The following is a 19,877-nucleotide window of genomic DNA, read 5'->3' as shown; positions in this document are numbered from 1 at the left end:
TGCAGAAACCTTTTCCTGTTGCCAATTTTTTTCTTAACCCAAACATTTGTTACCTGACCCTATTTGGGGTGATGGCCCACTATCTAAGAGTCTGGGTTGTAGACTGATTTCCAAAAAGGTTCTTTGGATTTTTTTCACCCGTTTGGCCATTATTTACTGAGCATTAGTTTGTGGTTGACACTGCTCTATGCACTAAGACTTTAGCAGTAACAGAATAAGCAGATAATTTTGCTTTCTTTTAGCTAAAATTAAATAAATTCAAGTATATAAATATGTGTATATATATTTGAATGTATATCCACATAAAATTGTAACCTGGTAGATTTCCTCCATGGGTTGGTGGACCATGTCCATTTGATCTACTAATACACACATTCATCTTTACTGCGGGTTTTAAGAATCTTCCTGACGCAGTCTTATACCCGAACACTGTGGTGGCCATCATATGTTTCAGGTCATACATGTGGCTCAGCCCTCAGCACACCAATGCTCAAGGATGACCTCCTGCTTTGAGGATGACACTGGAACAAAAGGTTCCTCAGACACTGGGGAAGCCCCTACATTCCCTGAGCCATGTTACTGTCCAGATTTTAGACACCATACAAGAAGCAGGCAAAGGGAAGGTGTTTCTTTGATTCAGTGGAGAGTGTGATCTTCTGCACGACCAAGTCTAAGCTCTGTTTGGGCTGGAGTGTCCAGGTGGTGTTAACCTTTAACCCAGGGAGTGGTGTTGGGAATTGTAGTTTTCTAGAGTGAGGGCCCTTTTGATTCCACTAGATTCTGTAAGTGGCTCAGGTCCACCAAAGTTGAAGTACCATGAATCTACAGTGGCTTAAGGAGCCTTCTACAGTTTGGCCCACTATCCAGCCTGGTCTTACTTCTTCTTTCCCCTCCTCACACTGCTGGGCTGCAGCTGGGCTGACTTCCTCACTCTCCAGCAGCATTGCCTCCCATCCGGATATTCTCTGCCCAGAAGGCCTGACCTCTAGCCGTACCTTGAGCTTACTTGCCTTCTGCCTTTACACTTTTGCTCCACAATCACTCTCTGAGCCTACACTCCCATCCCTTCATCCCTTAGTTGCCTCCAGGTTGACCTTTGTTAGCTTCTTGATCCTGTTACGTCAGCACCTGCCACCTTTAACACTTCATGTAGCATATTTGTTGGGTTTATGTATATTATTCTTTCTATCCTTTGGCTTCATAGAAGTGGAGACTTTTACCTCTTTATTCATTTCAGTACACCAGAAATATAAAAGTTGTGTGGCACATGGTAGATAGATGCTTAGTATTTGCCCATTGAATGAGCAAATGAAGATAAGACACTTACCCTGTTACAGCATATAACCCAAAACTTAACTAAAGGTAGCCTTTTTAGCACTACTACATTGCTCTAAAGCAGTGGCTCTCAACCTGTGTGTCGTGACCCCCTTCGGTAAACCTCTATCTACTTGCAAATATTTACATTACATTTATAACAGTAGTAAAATTACAGTTATGAAGTAGTAATGAAAATATTATGGTTGAGGGTCACCACAAAATGAAGAGCTGAATTAAAGCGTCACAGCCCTAGAAAGGTTGAGAATGCTGGGTGTGGTGACACACGCCTCTTTTTTTGTTTGTTTGTTTTGTTTTGTTTTTTGAGATAGGGTTTCTCTTGTAGTCCCGGCTAGCCTGGTCTACAGAGCAAGTTCCAGGACAGTCAGGGCTATACAGTGAAACCCTGTCTCAGAAGAGAGGGAGAGAGGGCGGGGGAGTTGAGAACCACTGTTCTCATCCCATCCTATTGTCCTTGACTCTCAGGTCTTATTTTGCCATAACTTTTGGTGTATCTCTTTCCAGGATTCAAATAATCCCATGCGGCATTTCTGTCCTCTTATTTTTTCCCCCCCTTCCTTTGGTCTTACCTTAGCCTAGAACTTAAAAGGAATTGGCGATTAGACATTAGGCAAGTTAGCTGCCCTCTCTTCACACTTCACTTCTCTCTCCTGTACAGTAGAATAATGCCGTTGAGCTCTGCAGAACTGCTAGAAGGTGAAACGAGGTGATGCGTATAAAGTGGCCAGCACAGTGCTTGCTGAAAATATTGGCTGTGGTGATGCCCGTGGAGATCACTTAAGGTATAGGTCAGCATGATGCCTGGCGGCGTGCCATGATGCCTGGCACAGGTAGGTGAGAGTAGATGGCAGCTGTCAACAATTACACACCCCCATTATTACCTTCGCTAATGATATGCTTGCTCCCAGGTAGTCAGCACAAAGGAGGCCACTTGCAGAAAACTTCAAAGACTCCCAGAGTTGGCTTGATTTTTTTATTTTCTCTCTTCCTGTTCCTCCTTTCCTCCCTTTTTCATCATGCGCAGACTAGCTTCTCTCTCCTTGTCATGCAGAGGAAGGCCTAGTAGATCTAGAACCTACTGTGGTTGTGTGCTATGATGTGGGTTGCGAGGGCCGACATTGTAACCCACAGTCTTTTTCTTGTAGCATTCTATGTTAGTGTCTCTCATTAAGTCACTCGCCCAGCTCCTCAAGATGGATTTTCACACACGTGTGCCACGGTGACCCGGATTTCTGTTATGATTTCATTTTTATGAGGATAGTTCAGGGAGCTGCCTTACACATTTTGGGATGTCTGAGTTATTTGCCTGCCCTCTTTACCCCTCAGTGCCAGGTTAGTAAAGCCTGCTTAGCTTGAACCTGACAGTTACTCAGTCAGCAAAGGTTTATTAAGTTTGTCCGTGGTGGAATGGCAGAATGACACAATGAAAGGTAAGCTTTAGAAAGGCTAATCTGGGGGCCGTAAAAGGAACTTTTATTCTCCTGAGATAATTGTTGTCCAGGAGGCATACTGCCTCTGTCTGCTAACCTAGGCCTAGTGCTGGAATCTTCTAACCTTCGTACAATCTAACCTAGGCCTAGAACATTTTCAACCACTTTTAGTGCTTAATGAGCTCACCTTTACTTGTTCTTTCTGAGCTCTGGGCTGGCTGGTTCAACTCAGCTGTTCTGGCTCAAACTCCTCTCCCAGCTGACTGATTCAAGCTGCCTTTTCTCTTGGCCTCTGAATTGCTCTGCTTGGCCTCAGACTACTCTAACAATCTGCTCTAATCTTCTGGCTCTTTCTCATTTTCTGGCTCATTCGGTTTTCACCTGAGTTCTGCCTTCAACCTGTTTCTCTATTACTGTCCCTGTAAAACTCCCTCCTCTCTCTCTTTGTATTGCCTCTTAAATAGCTTCACTTTCCTCCCTCCCTCTCTCTCTCTCTCTCTCTCTCTCTCTCTCTCTCTCTCTCTCTCTCTCTCTCTCTCCCTCTCTCCCTCTCTCCCTCTCTCCGTCCCTCTGTCCCTCTGTCCCCCCTCCCATGCCCCCACCCCATCTCTTCTCATGAGAGTTGGGCGTATCCTATTCTGTCAAACCTTTCTTGGATTCCTCAACTTTTCTGCCACTCAATTAGTCACTTTCAAGCATAGGTGCTTCCTTCTACAAACTATGTTCACCTTCATTGTTTAGGATTAAAGGCATATACCACCATGCTTTGACCTAAGCATTTCTTTACCTGAAACTTGCCCTGTAACAGGCTGGCCTTGAACTCAGTTTTGCTTGCCTATCTCCTGGATTAAGGTGTGTAGAAGGTCCTGGGTTGTGATCGCTTGCCAGAACAGCCATGTTCTGAATTAAATTTTTTCTAAATTTAATTACTCAGTCAGAAAATGTTTATTTTGTCCGTGGTGGAATGGCAGAATGACACGGTGAAGGTAAGCTTTAGAAAGGCTAATCTGGGGACTGTGAATGTAATTTGGGGCATCACAGCAGCAGCAGGGCAGAGGCTCGGCCAAAGTTGGAGTGGAGCAGGGCTCACAGGAGTGGTGTGTGTGTGTGTGTGTGGGTGTGTGTGTGTGTGTTTGTGTGTATATGCATGCTCAGAGTCCCAGGGTTCAGCCAGTTCTCAGAGTTTGGCTCTGTCCTTGCTCTTGCCAATACTTGGTTATTTCTGCTTTAACAACTTAGCAGGTGAATACAGCGCCATTCATCCCGGCCTCTTTCATGACTCCTGTGGAGCTGGGCTGGGAGTCCTGGCTCAGACACTCCTGAGGTCATGGACAGATGGTGGCTGCCTGGCTCTCAGAGGAAGGAAAGCATTGGTGACAAGTTTGTGTCCCTGCTTATTATATTTTTCCATCTCCAGGACAGGGCTGGGCTGGGACAAGGCAAAGAATCTTCTTATTCAGAGTCATGCAGTCTGGTCCTGCGAAAGAACAGGCAATTATTTATCAAGTGTCTACTGTGTGGCAGGGTTGGTCAAGACCTGCTCCATTTTTATGGGCTGTTTCATTTTCTTTAATCTGGTCTTTCCTTCAGAGTTAATTCTTGGACAAACCTTCCTTTGCCCTCCCATGTTCCAATGTGCTTTTCTCCTTCATCTTATCACCCACTTCAGTGCCTCCATAGCCCTTTCCCTATTTACACTGTGGGCAGTTAGTTGTTGGCGATTTGCTCCTTGTATAGACACTGTCCCCAGCCTCTGACACTAAGCAAAGGTCTGTCGTAGCCACTCAGGTATCTCTGCTGATCTTGGGGGAGGGGCACCCACTAGGAGAGCACTTAATACCAGTACAATCTGATTTATAGATTAAATAGCATCTTAGTATAAATATAACCTGAACAGGAAACTTTTAACAAAATATATTTCAATATGGAACAAGCCTACTGTGAAAATTTGCTTATGATTTTTCTAAGCCTCAGATTTAGCTGGACACTTGGTAGTATCTATCCTTTGCTAACCTACTGGTCCCATTAACTTGTCTTTGGCTGAGTGTGTAGCAGCAGATCACAGACACTCAGGACATGTTTGAGTGAGTGAAGAGTGAGACATGAAGGAATGTATTTCTTTATCTTGAACAGTTATTTTGCAGCTTTGAGATGCGCAGATAATATAATATGCTTGTCCTAGGGCCCAGAGTCAGTTAATGCAATGTGGATGGGAGCCAGGTTTTGGAGGCTGCAGTCTTTGGCTTTCCAGTCATATTCAGATCTGTTTATAGTATCATTCTGCCTCCCGTTATTTTTTTAAAAAAAAACTTTCTTTCTTGTGCCCATCAGATTCCTTGCCTTTGTCTTAAGTTGGACTCTCCTACTGAGCTAAAAGAGAATTTGTTAAAGGATTCTCAGGGGCTCTGGAGACCCATGAGGCCCACAAATACGGTGAGGATGTACAGTGAGGAGCAAGGCAGAATGGTAGTCCTGAGCCCATGTTGACCACAGATGTTCTCAGAGGACACACAGACCAGCATTTACATCACTGATGTCCTCCTAGTGCCCACCCTCACACAGTACCATATGGCCGGGCCCTGACCCCCAAGCTTCCCAGCTATAGTCTCTTCTTCCCCTGTCAGTGAACACACCTGTGCTGCTGGTTCCGCCTCACCTCAGTGGCAGAGCTTAGGGCTTCTGCCTGCATCCTGCATGCAGAGGAGTCAGGCGATGCCAAAGCTATATTTGCTCCTTGTAAACTCATGAAAAGAGAGCTTTTTGTTGGTTTGCTTGTTTGTCTGTTTGTCTTACCCTAGGAAATGTCTTTAAAGGTGCTCAGGAGCCTAAAGGATAACATGTGTCCACATGGCACCAACATAAAAGTATAGTAGCATTTGTGCCTTGTAATGTTTTCGTGAACAAGCCATAGTTGTTTTTAACTTGTTAGAAAACTAAAGCGGTGTTATTTTAGTGTGTGTGTGCATATGTGTGTGTGTGTGTGTGTGTGTGTGTGTGTGTGTGTGTGTGTGTGTGTGTGTGTATGCGTATGGCCAAGCTGGTTGGTACTCCCAGGAAGTATGTGATACATCTGCAAGTAAAGCCCTCAGCTCTCTGTAGGGTGGGGTGCAGTAGTGGCTTTAATTCTGTGTGAATTATTATCAAAATTTCCCTTTATGAATGTATGTGATGAAGCTAAAGTATTCAACACTTGGTTAATTAACTGAACAAAACTATAGGTCAGAATCCCTGATCCACAGTTCTGAAATTGAAAAGTATCTCTGAATATTGAAGGCTGTCAATTCTTTTTCCTGATAATGTCTTTAGGCAGAATTCCCTAACCTGAGGTGACAGAAGATTATTTATAGTCTTTATTATCCCACTTAGTTGAATATTCATGTTTCTAAGCAGAAATATTAATGTGCTTGATTACAAATATTGCTTTGATTTCAATGACGATCTTCTATTGTATGTGGTCTCTGCCACCTTCAGAGACTCTGGAATATGTTCATACTTAACAGTGTCAGTCTCCAGAGTTTTTGAAGTTTTTGACTGTGTTTACATATGTATGTATGTGTGTGTATACCTGTAGGAGAAATATACATAGAAAGTTCTAGAAGGGTGCAGTGCTCAGACTTTAATGCAAGGATCAGGCAGAGGACAATAAGAAACTGATCCAAGCCTCAGATGCACAAACAATATTGACTTTTTAATGCAAGAAGAGAGACGTGGTTGAATGGATATTTTACAGGATTAGGAGAATAGTAGCAGTACAAATTTTCAAAGCTGATTTGGCCTTGCCTTCATATATTAGCTGCCTGCTGACAGAGACCCGGAAAAAGTTATACACAAAACAGGCAGCCATCTGCCTGCTGGACAAGGGAAGGGAATTGACATCAGCAAAAACCTACCAATTTCACTAAAGAAAATAAATAAAAGCACACACACATGCACGCACGCGCACGCGCACACGCACACACACACACACACACACACACACACACACACAGAGAGAGAGAGAGAGAGAGAGAGAGAGAGAGAGAGAGAGAGAGAGAGAGAGAGAAATGTGGCAAGTAAAAAACTGCTCTTACTAGTGATGGGTTTGGCATGCTATGAAGTTGCAACAATTACTCATCCACCATACATTTGCAGAAGTTCTTTTATAGAAGCCAGATGCACAGGCAGTCACAGGGGTCAGTAGGTGGATGGGAAGAATAAACCCAGTGAGGCTAGGCATCTTGTCAACAGGCCCCCTCCGCTGTGTCAGCCTATGGGATGGCTCCCCAGGGTAAGTCTGATTTTGCTTTTTTCCTGTGGATAAGTGGCAGAGGTGGTCTGGGCAGCCGCCTTTTGCATGGGTTGTGTAAGTCACTGATTTCTTCAGTGAGAAAGGTGTTGATCAAACTCCAGCATATTCTGGGGTTCCTGCTTCCTGGCCTCATCTCCTGCTGAGGTTTAAGGTCGGCTGTCTGAGTGTTGAAAGGTAAGGGGATTCCCTGAGGTTGCATGGACGCATGGAGCTGCTGTGGAGAGAATGTTAGGGCTGAGCTGCAGGGCCTCATGATCTTTACGTGGCAGTTTCTTGTTAGTGTGGCATACTGCTCAAGCTTTGTTTTACGAGATTAGCCATGGTTTGGTTTGTTAAGTGGTGACCACCGATGGTCTGTGGCACATTGCAATGGTTCCAACTTCTCTTTCATTTAGGAAAAATTTCATATGCCCATCAATGTGAAGCCAGGTCTTTTTTTTTTAACTTATAAAAATTTTAAACATGACCTTAAGTACTTTGGTTCTGACTTCAGAGAATGTTGGCTGTTGGGGTCAAACCAAGTGAGGATTGGCCACGCTGTTATAAATGAGCTTTGTAGTAATTACTGCTGAGATCATAAAATGCTGCTTACCCACTGGATGTCAATGCCTCTTTTCATTATATAGTGCACTAGGAAAAAAATCATGTGATTTTTTTTTTAAGTTTAACTATAACCGTGTTTGAAAGGCAGTTTTCATTTTGTGGTTTTTTTTTTCCCTTCCCCCTTTCCGGTGTCTAGCACAGCCAAGGATTTTATCTTCTTTTATCTTTTTTGACACTCTACTGAGTAGTTGATTCTGAGTTACTTTCTCAATAGAAAAGCCTGGATGTATCCTTAGCCATGATTTGACGTTCTCTCTCCCCACTTCCTCCCTAGCTATGGACCTAAGACATGGCTGTACCCGGTGGTTTATCTAAAGGCAGTGACATCTAAATGGAGGTTCAGCAGGGAGGTCACCCACCTCGATTTCAGTGACTAATATCCAGTATCTTAAAAGGGAACTCAATTCTGTAAGCATAGACCCCTTTCCACAAAGACTGACAGGTGAAAAATGTAAAGGAGTTCCAGTCAGTGTTTTAGCAAATGAAACCATTTACAGGAGGATGTTTACAAAGCACTGAAGTCCTCATGCTGAGGGTCTCACATGGAAATATTTGCATCCTTTGAGCTGTGGGACCCTGTGCCAAGGGCAGGGGGACGTGTGCAGCTCGACTCTGTGGGATATCAGTAGTTCTTAGATGTGTACAGTAACATAGATGTAGCTGTAGTTCAGCTGGTCAGGAACTGAGGAACTTTCTCAGGCTGATATAAAGGCAAACAATGGAGCAGAACATGGGGTGGAAACTGTAAAGAGATGATTGCTGTGCTCAGGGTGACTTCAGATGATCCCTGGACAGTGCCACTTGGTGTCATTGAGGAAGGTGGTCTTGTCTTCCCTGCCCTTGAGTGTGAGGCAGGCTGGGGTAGAAACTTCTCGGACATAGCCACTCTAAGAGAGTTACACACGACTCCTGGGATGTCTGCAAGAATTGCTGGCCGTGTGGAGCTGAACGCCACATCCATCCTGTCATACACAGAGATGCTTTGAAAAGGGCCAGGGATCTTGGCAGAAGGCCATTCTCCCATCCGGATATGGTTGGGATAATGAGACATTGTCTGAACTGAGAGAAAGCATAGCATCAAATATGGAGGTAACACTTGAAGGCACAATCCTGTAATTTCCCAGTGTTTTTCCTTCCCCATGCTTAGACCACAACAATGACTGACTAAACAGCATTCTCTTAATTAGGAGAGAAATCAAGTACAATTCCAGAGCTGGCAAATATATGAGTGGGTTACCCACCCTACTTTTATTTTATTTTATTTATTTATTTATTTATTTATTTATTTAATTTTTGGGACAGGGTCTCCTATAGCCCAAGGTAGCCTCAAGTTTACTATGTAAATGAGGGTGATCTTGAACCTCTGACTTGTCATTCTCCTACTTCTACCTCTGGAACGCTGGAATTACAGTCTTGTACTACTACATATACTTTATGCATGCTGGAAATCAAACATAGGGCTTTGTGCATGCTAGGCTAGAACTTTGCCAATTGTCCTACATCTGCAGCTCTTCCAGCGTTTTTTTGTTTTTTTGTTTTTAAACTCCATCTTGTAGTCTTTATATTTATTTAATTCTCAGTGTCTCACCTAAAAGCAATACAGGGAGAACCCCACAGAGCTTTTTATGCTGATCTCTGTGTCATCTTTAGGGAATTTAACTTATTCACAAGAAGGAGAATCAGGCTTAATTGTAACACTTCCATATTACATGTAATGCATGCAAATACACATATATGTTAATATTGGTGTATGTGTCCATAGCTATGTATCTTTCCACACATTTGCTAAAGTCCGAAGTCTCTCTCTCTCTCTCTCTCTCTCTCTCTCTCTCTCTCTCTCTATCTCTATCTCTCTCTCTATCTCTCTCTCTCTCTCTCTCTCTCTCTCTCTCTCTCTCTCTCTCACACACACACACACACACTCAAAATAACCATGCTGAAAGAAGAAGAAAAAAAAGGAAGGAAAATAGCAGTTAGTCATCCTGATGTTTTAATGTGTGTATTTACTACTTAAAAATATTCAGATGCAGCTTTGTTTTATGTAGTTAATTTTGGTGGTACAATGCTTTAGATGGTGACAGACAAAAGGCAAGAGGCAATTGTTAAAGCTGTAATTTTCAGGAGTTTAATAACACAAGTCCACTTTCTTTTCTGAATGTGCTATTTATATAATTTATATTTTTAACAAATCTTAGAACTGGAATGAAAATAGTAATTAATCTTAAGAGTAAAAAAAAAAAGTTACAGCTAGAACAAATTTGGAAGCTAAGGAATTCTCCTGGTTAAGCCCACTCAGTGGAACACTCTTGTTTGCATCACAGAGCCTGACGCCGAGCAGATAACATATGCTCAGTTAACAATGAGTGATTGCCTCAGCTGGGTAACACTTCTCTTTCATCTCAGGGAAGCACACTGAATTAGAAGTAGCAGTTTGGTTGTAAAGCTGAGGTAAGAGAAACAGGGTAAATAGTTTAAGCCACCACCAAAGACCAAAGAGCACTGAAGACACATGGTCCATAGCAGGACACACAGAATAGGGACAGAGGGAGGACTGAGAGTCTTTGCATGGTGGTGACCAAAGGTGTGTGTGTGTGTGTGTGTGTGTGTGTGTGTGTGTGTGTGTGTGTGTGTGTGTGTGTATTTTGTTTGCTTTTAGTTTCCGACAGTGAGCAAACACACTGTTGGAAGAATGGTACTTTTGTGACACACTGTAGAGTTATTTATAAGCTTATTTAACATGTTCTTTCTTAAATGGCGTTAATACGTTCACAGAAACTTGAACTGGGGCCTGTTTGTATCTAGTAGCTTTTGGTTGACCTTGCGTTCTAGAAAAATTCATATTAAAATAATATTTTACATAGTTTTCTAGTTCAGTCAGTTATGCTCTAGCACAACACATTAAAACATTTTTTTTTTTTGCTCATGTGTTTTTATGCCTTTGTGAGTTTATATGCAGCACATGCATGGCATGCAGGTAGTCACAGAGGCCAGAGGGTGATTGATGGGTTTGGGTGCCCTAGGTCTGAAGTTATTATCAACCATGATCCTCCTGATGTGGGTTCTGGGAACCAAACCTGGGTCCTTTTTCAGGAAGAGCAGTATGGGCCCTAACTGATAAGCCTGTATGTGTGTATTTACTACTTAAAAATATTCAGATGCAGCTTTGTTTTATGTAGTTAATTTTGGTGGTACAATGCTTTAGATGGTGACAGACAAAAGACACATGATTTTGTTTGTTTGTTTGTTTGTTTAAGTCACTGGCTTGTGCAAAATGATACATAGAGATTGCAGACTGTATAGGTAAAATCAAATTAGAAGCACAATATTTAAAATATTTTTTAAAAAGAGAAGATAGGAACCTAATAAAAATAGTTGCTGTATTTATCCTTGTTAGTACGTTAGGCAGTGCACCAACACAATAAACTTGGTACCTGGTCTTGTCTATGACTTAGAGGTTGTCAACTAAAGCAGCCTCAGGTGAGTTGTTACAAAGCCATACAAGGCAGCTTGTCTTCAGTTAGGTATGGTGTATGTACTGTCTGTGGTAAACTGAGGCAGCTGGGGTGTGTTCACAGTGTGCATTTGTGCTTTTCTGTACTGCCGGATGGGTGCAGTGTCCTGTGATCATGTCGTGGTTCTGTGGGCAAGCCCACACTCACTGGGTTATTCTCCTGCTGTTCTCTGAGGCTCGTGCCGGAGCAGTGCATTTTCCAAACACCACTGCTGCGGCAGAACAGACTGCGTGTAAGGGAGATGAGACGCAGCTGTGCGCAATCCAGTTGTGACAAGACCCTAGTTTGGACCCAGCCTCCTCCGCATCATTACTCATCGTTTCCAGGCTTGCGTGAAGCATCACTGTATGGTACTGAACTCCACCATGCTTTGGTTCATGACCTGGGGCAGACACAGAACAACATTATTTTTGTGGAGACATTCGGCCCTGACCGTGTATTCTCCTTTGGCATGTAACTGGAGACCTGCCACGCTCCTCATCTTTCCAGCCAAGCAAATGGCCTTGAACTCAAAACACCATGAAATAACGCATGCCAGGTCCTTGTCTGGAAGTCTGACCTTGATCATAGTGCCACTCAATACTTAAAAGTGCTGCCATGAAACCCCAAGATTTAGGCATTGCAGCCCCAAAGAAAGAGGTCCCCTGTTCCTCCTGAATACCTTATCGCAAACATGGAGGAAGGGCATGCCATCTGAAATGGTTAAGGAGCATGTGGGAATTTTATAAGCATCAAAAGTGATCACTTGAGGGAACACTACTGCAGAGCCCATGCCTGAAGTCATCCAGATGAGCAGAGCTTTTGATCACGAGACATGCAGGAGATAGCTCCCCTACTTGCCCACCACTTATATTATTTATCTAAATTACCTTTCGCATTATCCCCAGCCTCCATTGGAGATCATCACAAGGTAGGACTTTATAATGCTGATTATGTGCGGTGCCTGCCTTGTGGGGTTTTACAATGTCCTCTTTATGACTGTTGGGAGAAGTGTCTCTGGCTTCAATACCACAAACAACCGTGCTCCTGCACAGCTTTGGCCTTTTTGCTTTATGGGTATAGTTAGTCATGTAACCGATCCTATCTCCTTCCTCTTTATGGCCATAGACATGTTTGCTTTGACCCACTCATTGGGGGAAAAAAAGACCCAAAAGAAAAACCACTTGCCAATACAGGAATGAAATTTCTCACCAGTGTGTTTGATCAACCAGCATTTATTTAAACACTAGGTCTGGCCACATTGAACTCATATCTCCATGGTGACTGTGGAGTCTAGTTAAGATGTGGTACTCTATTCCTAAAAATAGAGTAAGATTTCTTTAGTCGCTTTAGCTAACTTCCCCTGCCTCATCCTGAAAGTTGCTGGAATTATCATTCCTCTGGCTTAGACAGCAGTTCGGACTCACCTCAGGAAGCCCTGTAGACTCCTGCCTGCCCCTGTACTAACTCTTGGAACCATTCCTTTCTCCTCTTGAATTGTCTTTTACTCATCCAGCTGCATTAGTTTCTGCCCTTGTTCTTTTATCTTGGGACAATCCATGCTCTTTTCATAAAGTGCTTTTAAGTCTTTTGAGACAAAATGAGCATAAATAAGCAAAAATAGGAAAACGACTTTTTTCTCCTCAAGCTGTTTTATTTTTACTTTTGCCTGGTAAGTTCTAAAGCATTTCAGTGTTTTTCCTGTGACCTCTTTTTGTGTACTTGATTCTAGTACCGTTCAAGAGCTGGCAGGTAGTGTGTGTGTGCGCGTGTGTGTGCGTGTGTGTGTGCATTTATTTTTTCAAGTTTTTTATTAATTTATTCATATTACATCTCAGTTGTTAGCCCATCCCTTGTATCCTCCCATTCCTCCCTTCCTCCCACTTCCCCCCTACACCCCTCCCCTATGTCTGTGTGTGAGGGGAACCTCCTCCCCCTGTATATGCTCATAGGGTATCAAGTCTCTCCTTGGTGACCTATTATCTTTCCTCTGAGTGCCACCAGGCGTCTCAATCCAAGGGACATGGTCAAATATGGGGCACCAGAGTTTGTGTGAAAGTCAGATCTCCTTCTCCACTCAACAGTGGAGAATGTCCTGTCCATCGGCTAGTCTGGGTAGGGGTTCGAGGTTTACTGCCTATATTTTCTTGGCTGTTGCCATAGTTTGCGGAGGACCCCAGGGCCCATACTCGCCTGTAGTTTTCCAGGACCCACTGGATCCTTCTATTTCCTCATTCTCCCAGGCTTCTCACACCTAAAGTCTCAATAGGATGTCCTCCCCTCTTACCCACTATCCTGGTAGGTACAGTTTTTCATGGGGACGTACACCCTGGACTAGTGTCTCGATATAAGTGAGTATATACCATTTAGCTCTTTTTGCTTCTGTGTGAACTCACTCATTATGACAATTTCTAGTTCAATCCATTTGTCCACAAATTTTGGAAATTCCTTGTTTTTAATAGCTGAGTAGTATTCCATAGTGTAGATGTACCACAGTTTCTTTATCCATTCTTCTACTGAGGAACACCTGGGTTGTTTCCAAGTTCTGGTTATTATGAATAAGGCAGCTATGAACATGGTTGAGCATATGTCCCTGTTGTGTGGTAGTGCATCTTCTGTTTTAACAATTGTAATGGTGTGGTTTCCTTCCTGCCTCCCATCCCTGCTTCTCCCCCTCCCTCCCTCCTTCACCCTTCCTTCCCTCTCTCCCTTCTTCGCTAGTCCTTACAGAGACTGAATAAACATGAGTTTGTTTATTCAGCAAATATTTAATAAGCATTTACCCTGACAATTACTACTTTGGTTTTAGGGATAGAACAGTGAATAAAATGGACAAGAAAACATGCAGTATCAGAGATCACATACTGTCGGGAATGGGATCAGAAAAAGAAAAGACCCAGGAGGAGATTTCTGTTTAATTTGAGGCTAATGGGTTAGGCCTCAATGCTAATGTTGCTTCTGAGAAGATCTCTGAATCAACAGTAGAGTGAACTGTGCAGACATCTAGGGAGGGGCACTGTGGCCCAGAGGGACAGCAGCTCTCCCTTGAGGACAGAGCATGCTGAGTCTGACCAGAGATGTCTCCTTTATTCTGGATGCTGCTCTATGAAGATTGAGGAGAGGAAGGAGAAGGAGAGGGAAGAAATAAGACAGAGACAGAGACAGAGACAGAGACAGAGACAGAGACAGAGAGAAACAGAGAGACAGACAGACACAAACACAGAGACACAGAGACAGAGAGAGACAGATGGAGAGAAACAGACACAGAGACACAGACAGAAAGAGAGAGAGAGGAGAGAGAAACCCTGGTGTCAAAACCACACATAACCATGCTTCTACACAGCCTTGGCTTTTTGACCTGGCAACATAGGCTTATACCCTCTGTGAACTTATTTCAGCCCTGAAGGCTGTACCTTTCTTTGTAGTTTGCTCTCTGGGCCATCTCTGGTCATTGGCCCTTGGTAAATGTTTAGTAAATATTTGTGCAATTAGTGAATGAACACCAATAGTTTTAGAAGAATAGTAAACTTCTCCACAGAGTCCACAAAGCTGTGTTCTCACAGATGTGGGCAGAGCCTTTCCTTTGATCTATGGTCAGGGCCATGATCTAGTGTGCCACTTGCCTACAAGATCTTTTTCTTTGGTGATGGTTGCACAGATCTTATACTCAGCAAGACACATCTACAAATAACCCTGGGGACTTGTCATCCAAGAAAGGACCCTGAGTGTCTCTGCCAGGCACTAGTGTAATGGATTAGGATTCCATCCTTCAGGCTCAACCACTTATTTGGTCATGACCCAGAATGGGAGAGCTAGGCTGAGGCAGACTGTGTCTTTGTTTTCTATTGTATGCCATTTGTTTAGGCCAACTTCCAGCATAGAACTTGTGAGCTCTGAGGAAGAACCTAACACATGGTCAAATCTCCATACTCTTAGAGAGTGACATCGTGGGCACCCTGGAAAAATGTCATCCATTCTGTAATGGTCTTTTAAGGACACCTCAGAACTAGGGAAGACTAGAAGGCAAAACAGGCATAAAGGCCAGGCCATCATGGGACCTATGTCATACTTCCATTGCCTTAATTCCTTAGTCCCCCTCCCCTTTATACACAGGGAAACTGTGGCCCGGGCTGGTAAGGAGAGAGCCTTGTTTAATCGTAACCATTGTGTTCAGAGTTCCTAGCTATAGGGAAGAAAATTGGCTTCATCAACAGACGTATGAAAAGAATTCTCAGAATAAATGAACTCTTGGTGGGGTTAGCAGGCTCCTTTCCTTTCACATGCAATGGGCTTCCTTCACATGTGGCTGGTATCAGATAGAGAGGAAGGGCTGCTTCATCATGCATGCTCTTTTGATTTTTCTGAATGCGCCCCAATGATTGCTTTGGCTCCATGTCTTGAGACGTCCTGGTTTTCTAAAAATCACCCAGAGATCCCTTCGTTAGGGGAACCCTTGCTTTGGCTATGATAAGACATTGATATTTTATGGTCATCTTATTTCCGTCCCCACATGGTGTGTAGCTTGTCAGCCCATTCCCTCATGTTCTCAACCAGGGATCCTAGAAATTTTATCCTCTGGCTACACCTTCCCTCTGTTCCTATGTCAGGAACAGATTCCTCTCCTTGTCCTAGAGCAATCGACTTTTCTGCTGTTCTCCTTGAGGATGGTGTTGAACTTATTTGCTTACCTGCTTTTTCAGGACACAGATTGAAAGAAGGAGGGAGGTTGGCGAATGCAAAATAGTTGCTTGGGTTGGAGAGGCTCTTTGAAATCCTTATACTTTTCTTTCCTGTGTGCGCCTTTAAGCAGGGGGGCATGGTGATTTTTGCAGATTATGTCTGCAGAGATGAAAGTGAAATTCAGATAACCTACTGCAGTTTCTGGAGAAGACAAAATGGCTGTGTCTTCTCATTACTTCATTTCTCCCTAGCTCGCTCTTTGGCATTATTCTGGCAGATATTGGCTGGCCGTGGAACATTTGAAAGAGCAAGTGTCCTTTGAATGTTCTGTGTGTCACCATGGCCAAAGGGTCAAAACATACCATCCTTCACGTGGTTCCTCAAGCATTCAAGAATGGATTCTGGCTTGTGTGTCAGTCCTCTGATGCAGTTAACTGAAAACAAACTATTAATGAAAGCACAATGGTAAAGGAAAATTGAACAGACATTCTGTTTTCTTGCTTCCTGTGGTGAAAACACATGTTGGTAATTGAGTGGGGAAAATCTTCTAAAAAAATTCATATTCTGGAGTCTGCTTATGGACATGATTTTACTGAAATAGTCAGTGATAACTCATTAGATTTTAATAGTGAAATCTGTTCTCCTAAAGAACATGTTACATATACCCCAAAGACTATCATAGTTTCCCCTCATTTTCTATACTGTTCACCTCGTGCTTTGGTACTGATGAGAGTAAGAATGGATTTACAAGGAGAGTATTTGAGAGTTTCATTTTACCTGGGAACGTTCTTGGCAGAGATCCAGGCCCAGTGCCTTTGAATGCAGCAGGGAGGAGATAATTTTGGTGAGGCCATGCCAGCCTCGGTGTATGGTGCTGAGGCTGATGGTGGTGACAGTGGTGACTGTGGTGATAGCGATCTCGGTGGTGTTAATGGTGAAGGCTACAGAGTATCAGTACTTAACCTGAGTGTCTATTCCAAGCACGTGCAAGGCCTTACTCCCTGTGCCATGGCACAGCCTGTGAATGGGACTGCTCTTATTTCCATTTTGCAGATGAGGGAAGAGAGGGGTGCACAGCTCACGAGAGGGGAGAAGCTCCTTTTATCTCCCTCTCCCCACATCCTTTCCACAGGTCAGATATGTTTGTGGCCTGCTACCTATTTCTCTGCTATGCTCCTCATCCCTCACCGTATCTTTTGCCTGGAGCTAGTTTGCTGGGACGCCAGGGTCCAGGTTCCTTCCATCTTGGCCTCAGTGCATCGCCCAGTTTTCAGATCTTCTCTACCATTTGGATCCCTGGCAGTGTACTGTCACTGCTCAAGTAATCCAGGGATCACTAACCTCCACTGCAGGAGTTCAGTGAGTTTGCAACGCTTGTGTATGCGTGAGTTTTCTCTGGACAGTGTAGTTTTTCTGTGAGTCTCAGAGAACTGGTCCAAGAGTTGAAGATGCTGTTGTTGATAACTCTCTCACAAAAGAGTACCCAGAGGCAAGGGATGGGTCTTCTTCATAGTTCTCTCTGTGGAAGGATTTAACAACAATATTTTTGAATGTCTGGATAGATGGGTGCATTGACTTGTAGACTGTGGTTTTAAAGAACATAGGATGTGGACTCACTTTTGCCTTGGATTAACTTCCTGCTTCATGAGTAATGAATGTCTCAAAATGACATGATATTTGTTAAGAAAAGGACATCGTAGTGGTATGAAAGTTAAAGCATTGTTATTGAAGATTGAAATAAGGCATGCATGGGCATGCTTGGTATGGGGCATTGTGTACCTTCTGTAAGCAACTACACTTCCTAGTGCTGTTTCCGATTCAGAGTCTTTGAAAGGGTTTGAAGGACAAGGTTCTCACAAATCTCCTTTGGCTTGTCACAGACATACTGTAGTTGTCAGAGCATAAAATGTTTTCAGCCACTCTAGGTCTTAAAGGCTTTGAGCCCCTGTTGATGCAGGAATAGGCAGCTATGACCCTGAAATGTCATTCTTTCTTTCTGTGGCCATGACCTGGCCCCTACCAGGGCCCATGACAGAAGGACACCCAAAATGCCATCTCATAGAAATGCTATGATCTGGGCACTCTGCCCCCTAGGATTCAAACATATGCGTTTTATGTTTAAATCAACAGAAAAAAAGTGCAGCTATAGTCACTGCCCTGTCTTAATTGTTGAAGTAGGCCTTTTTATAGGATGCTCTCAGAGTCCCCAGGTGTGGGGTAGTCCTCTGTGTGTGTCACAAGTGTGTCTACTAGGTCAGATAAAAGTCAGCAGCCATTGAGCAGTGTCATTTGCTGACACACTAGTGATAAATAGTTGTGCACCACATAGAGTCTGTGGTGGTTCAGACACAAGGGTCATGTTGGTGTGAGGGAGCCATCTGAAAACTGCCTCTGTGGATGCTTCTGAACTCCACCCCAGTGCTGATCCACACCCACCCAGCATAGAAAAGGTCACTCCTAAGTCTCTGAACAGAATACGTTGTAAGATGAATTTTACTAATATTGGGTTAGGTGCACCTTAGAGTCCATCATTGTTTTTTTAAATCACTGCTAACTGTCATCTTGGTTGAGATACGTACAAATACTCTTTCCTCTGACCCCCAGTCTTCAAGAATGGATAGCACCTTTATGATTGCTCCAGACTGGAAATCACCCCGAATGCCCGTTCCCTTGTAAATGATCAACCAGTTATGGTTCCTGGGAAATCTAATTAGCAATTAAAAACAATAGACTCTCAATATCTGTACACTTGTGGAGGAATTCTCAAATCTGTTTGCCAAGGGAAAGAAACCACATTCTAGAGGATATATATATCCTGGAGATGTCGACAGAGCACTTGTGTAGCCCAGAGTCCCGGGGTTGATCCCCAGCACTGCATAAACCCATTGTGGAGGTTCACCCCTGTAATTCTACAACTCACAAATTTCAAGCAGCCAGATGAGTAGTTCAAGGTCATTCTGAATTCTGTAAACTAATAGATCCTTGCTTTCTAGGAGACAGTCCTCTGGGTCAGCACAACGGAGTGACTGTGGCGATGATGGTTACTGGCCTATACGGTTCAAACCTTCGAGGACCACACACCAAGAAAAGACAATAACAATTGAATAATAATAACGGGATGATGGTAGCTACTCAATGTGTTCATAAAGAAATATTTTGGAAATTATAATACATGTGATTTAAGTTCTATAAATTTTATATAAAGTTATAAATATTTCATAAATAGTTGCAGCAATACTTTGCTTCCTGGGAATCTTGGAGGAAATCCCAGTTCTAGCAACTCCATACTGTCTCACTGTCCTTTGATAAATAAGCCCAAGGGGCTGTAAGGTAAGTTTAGGCTATACTTCTGAAAGGGATGGGGTGTTGAAGCAAAACAGATCAATTAATATTAGGGGTTATTGTTGAGAAATCGAGAAAGAGTTGTCCATGAATGATCTTAAAGAACCAATAGAGGAGAAAACGGTCAATTAATATTTGGAGGTTACTGTTAATTAAGTGAGGAAGGCTTGCGAAGGAGCCATCTTGAAGAACGGGTCAATTTGACAGTATTGTTTAGAGGACTTTTAGTTGAACTGTTACATTCTGTTAAACATTTTTTCACTGTTTAAATTTGATCTTATGGGTATAAATGTTTTCTTGCATGTATGTCAGTACACTACATCTGTGCCCTTTGGAGGCCTGAAGAGGGCATTGAGAACTGGAGTTACAGCCATTTGTAAACTGCCGTGTGGGTTCTGGGAATTGAACCTGTCCACTGAACTCTTGTCCACTGAGCCATCTTTCCAGCCTGAACCATAGTTTCTTAGAGTATGGAGATCTTACACTCACTTCCTGATAGGTTTTCAGCAAGTGCCCAGCCTGTGAGAGAGAGGGTCAGGAGTACCTGTGGATCAGCACCCCTTTGGAACCCTCTTTTACTCCAGATTTCGTGTGCATGTGTGCCTGCGTGCGTGCGTGCGTGTGTGTGTGTGTGTGTGTGTGTGTGTGTGTGTCTGTTGTATCTACATGTTCATGTAGATGTGTGTCCATGTGTGTGTGAGTGGATAT

General features: G+C 43.3%; 1 protein-coding gene across 14 annotated transcripts in view; it reads left to right on the top strand.

Moving 5' to 3' along the window:
- The window catches only part of MITF (melanocyte inducing transcription factor), a 218,393-nt gene that overhangs the window by 85,872 nt on the left and 112,644 nt on the right, over positions 1–19,877 (top strand). Inside the window, exon 1 of one of the 14 annotated variants that reach the window (XM_084765751.1) lies at positions 6,757–7,032. The exons of the other annotated variants lie outside the window; for them this stretch is intronic. Coding sequence (XP_084621877.1) covers positions 6,950–7,032 — 83 coding nt within the window. The 5' untranslated portion in view covers positions 6,757–6,949. Of the gene's footprint in view, positions 1–6,756; positions 7,033–19,877 lie in introns of those variants that run through there. 14 annotated transcript variants of the gene reach the window in all.

The sequence above is a fragment of the Acomys minous genome (assembly GCF_964271855.1).
Source record: "Acomys minous genome assembly, chromosome: 17".
Taxonomy (NCBI): Eukaryota; Metazoa; Chordata; class Mammalia; order Rodentia; family Muridae; genus Acomys; species Acomys minous.
Note: the sequence above shows the minus strand (reverse complement) of the source record. Positions and strands in the feature narration are given on the sequence as shown.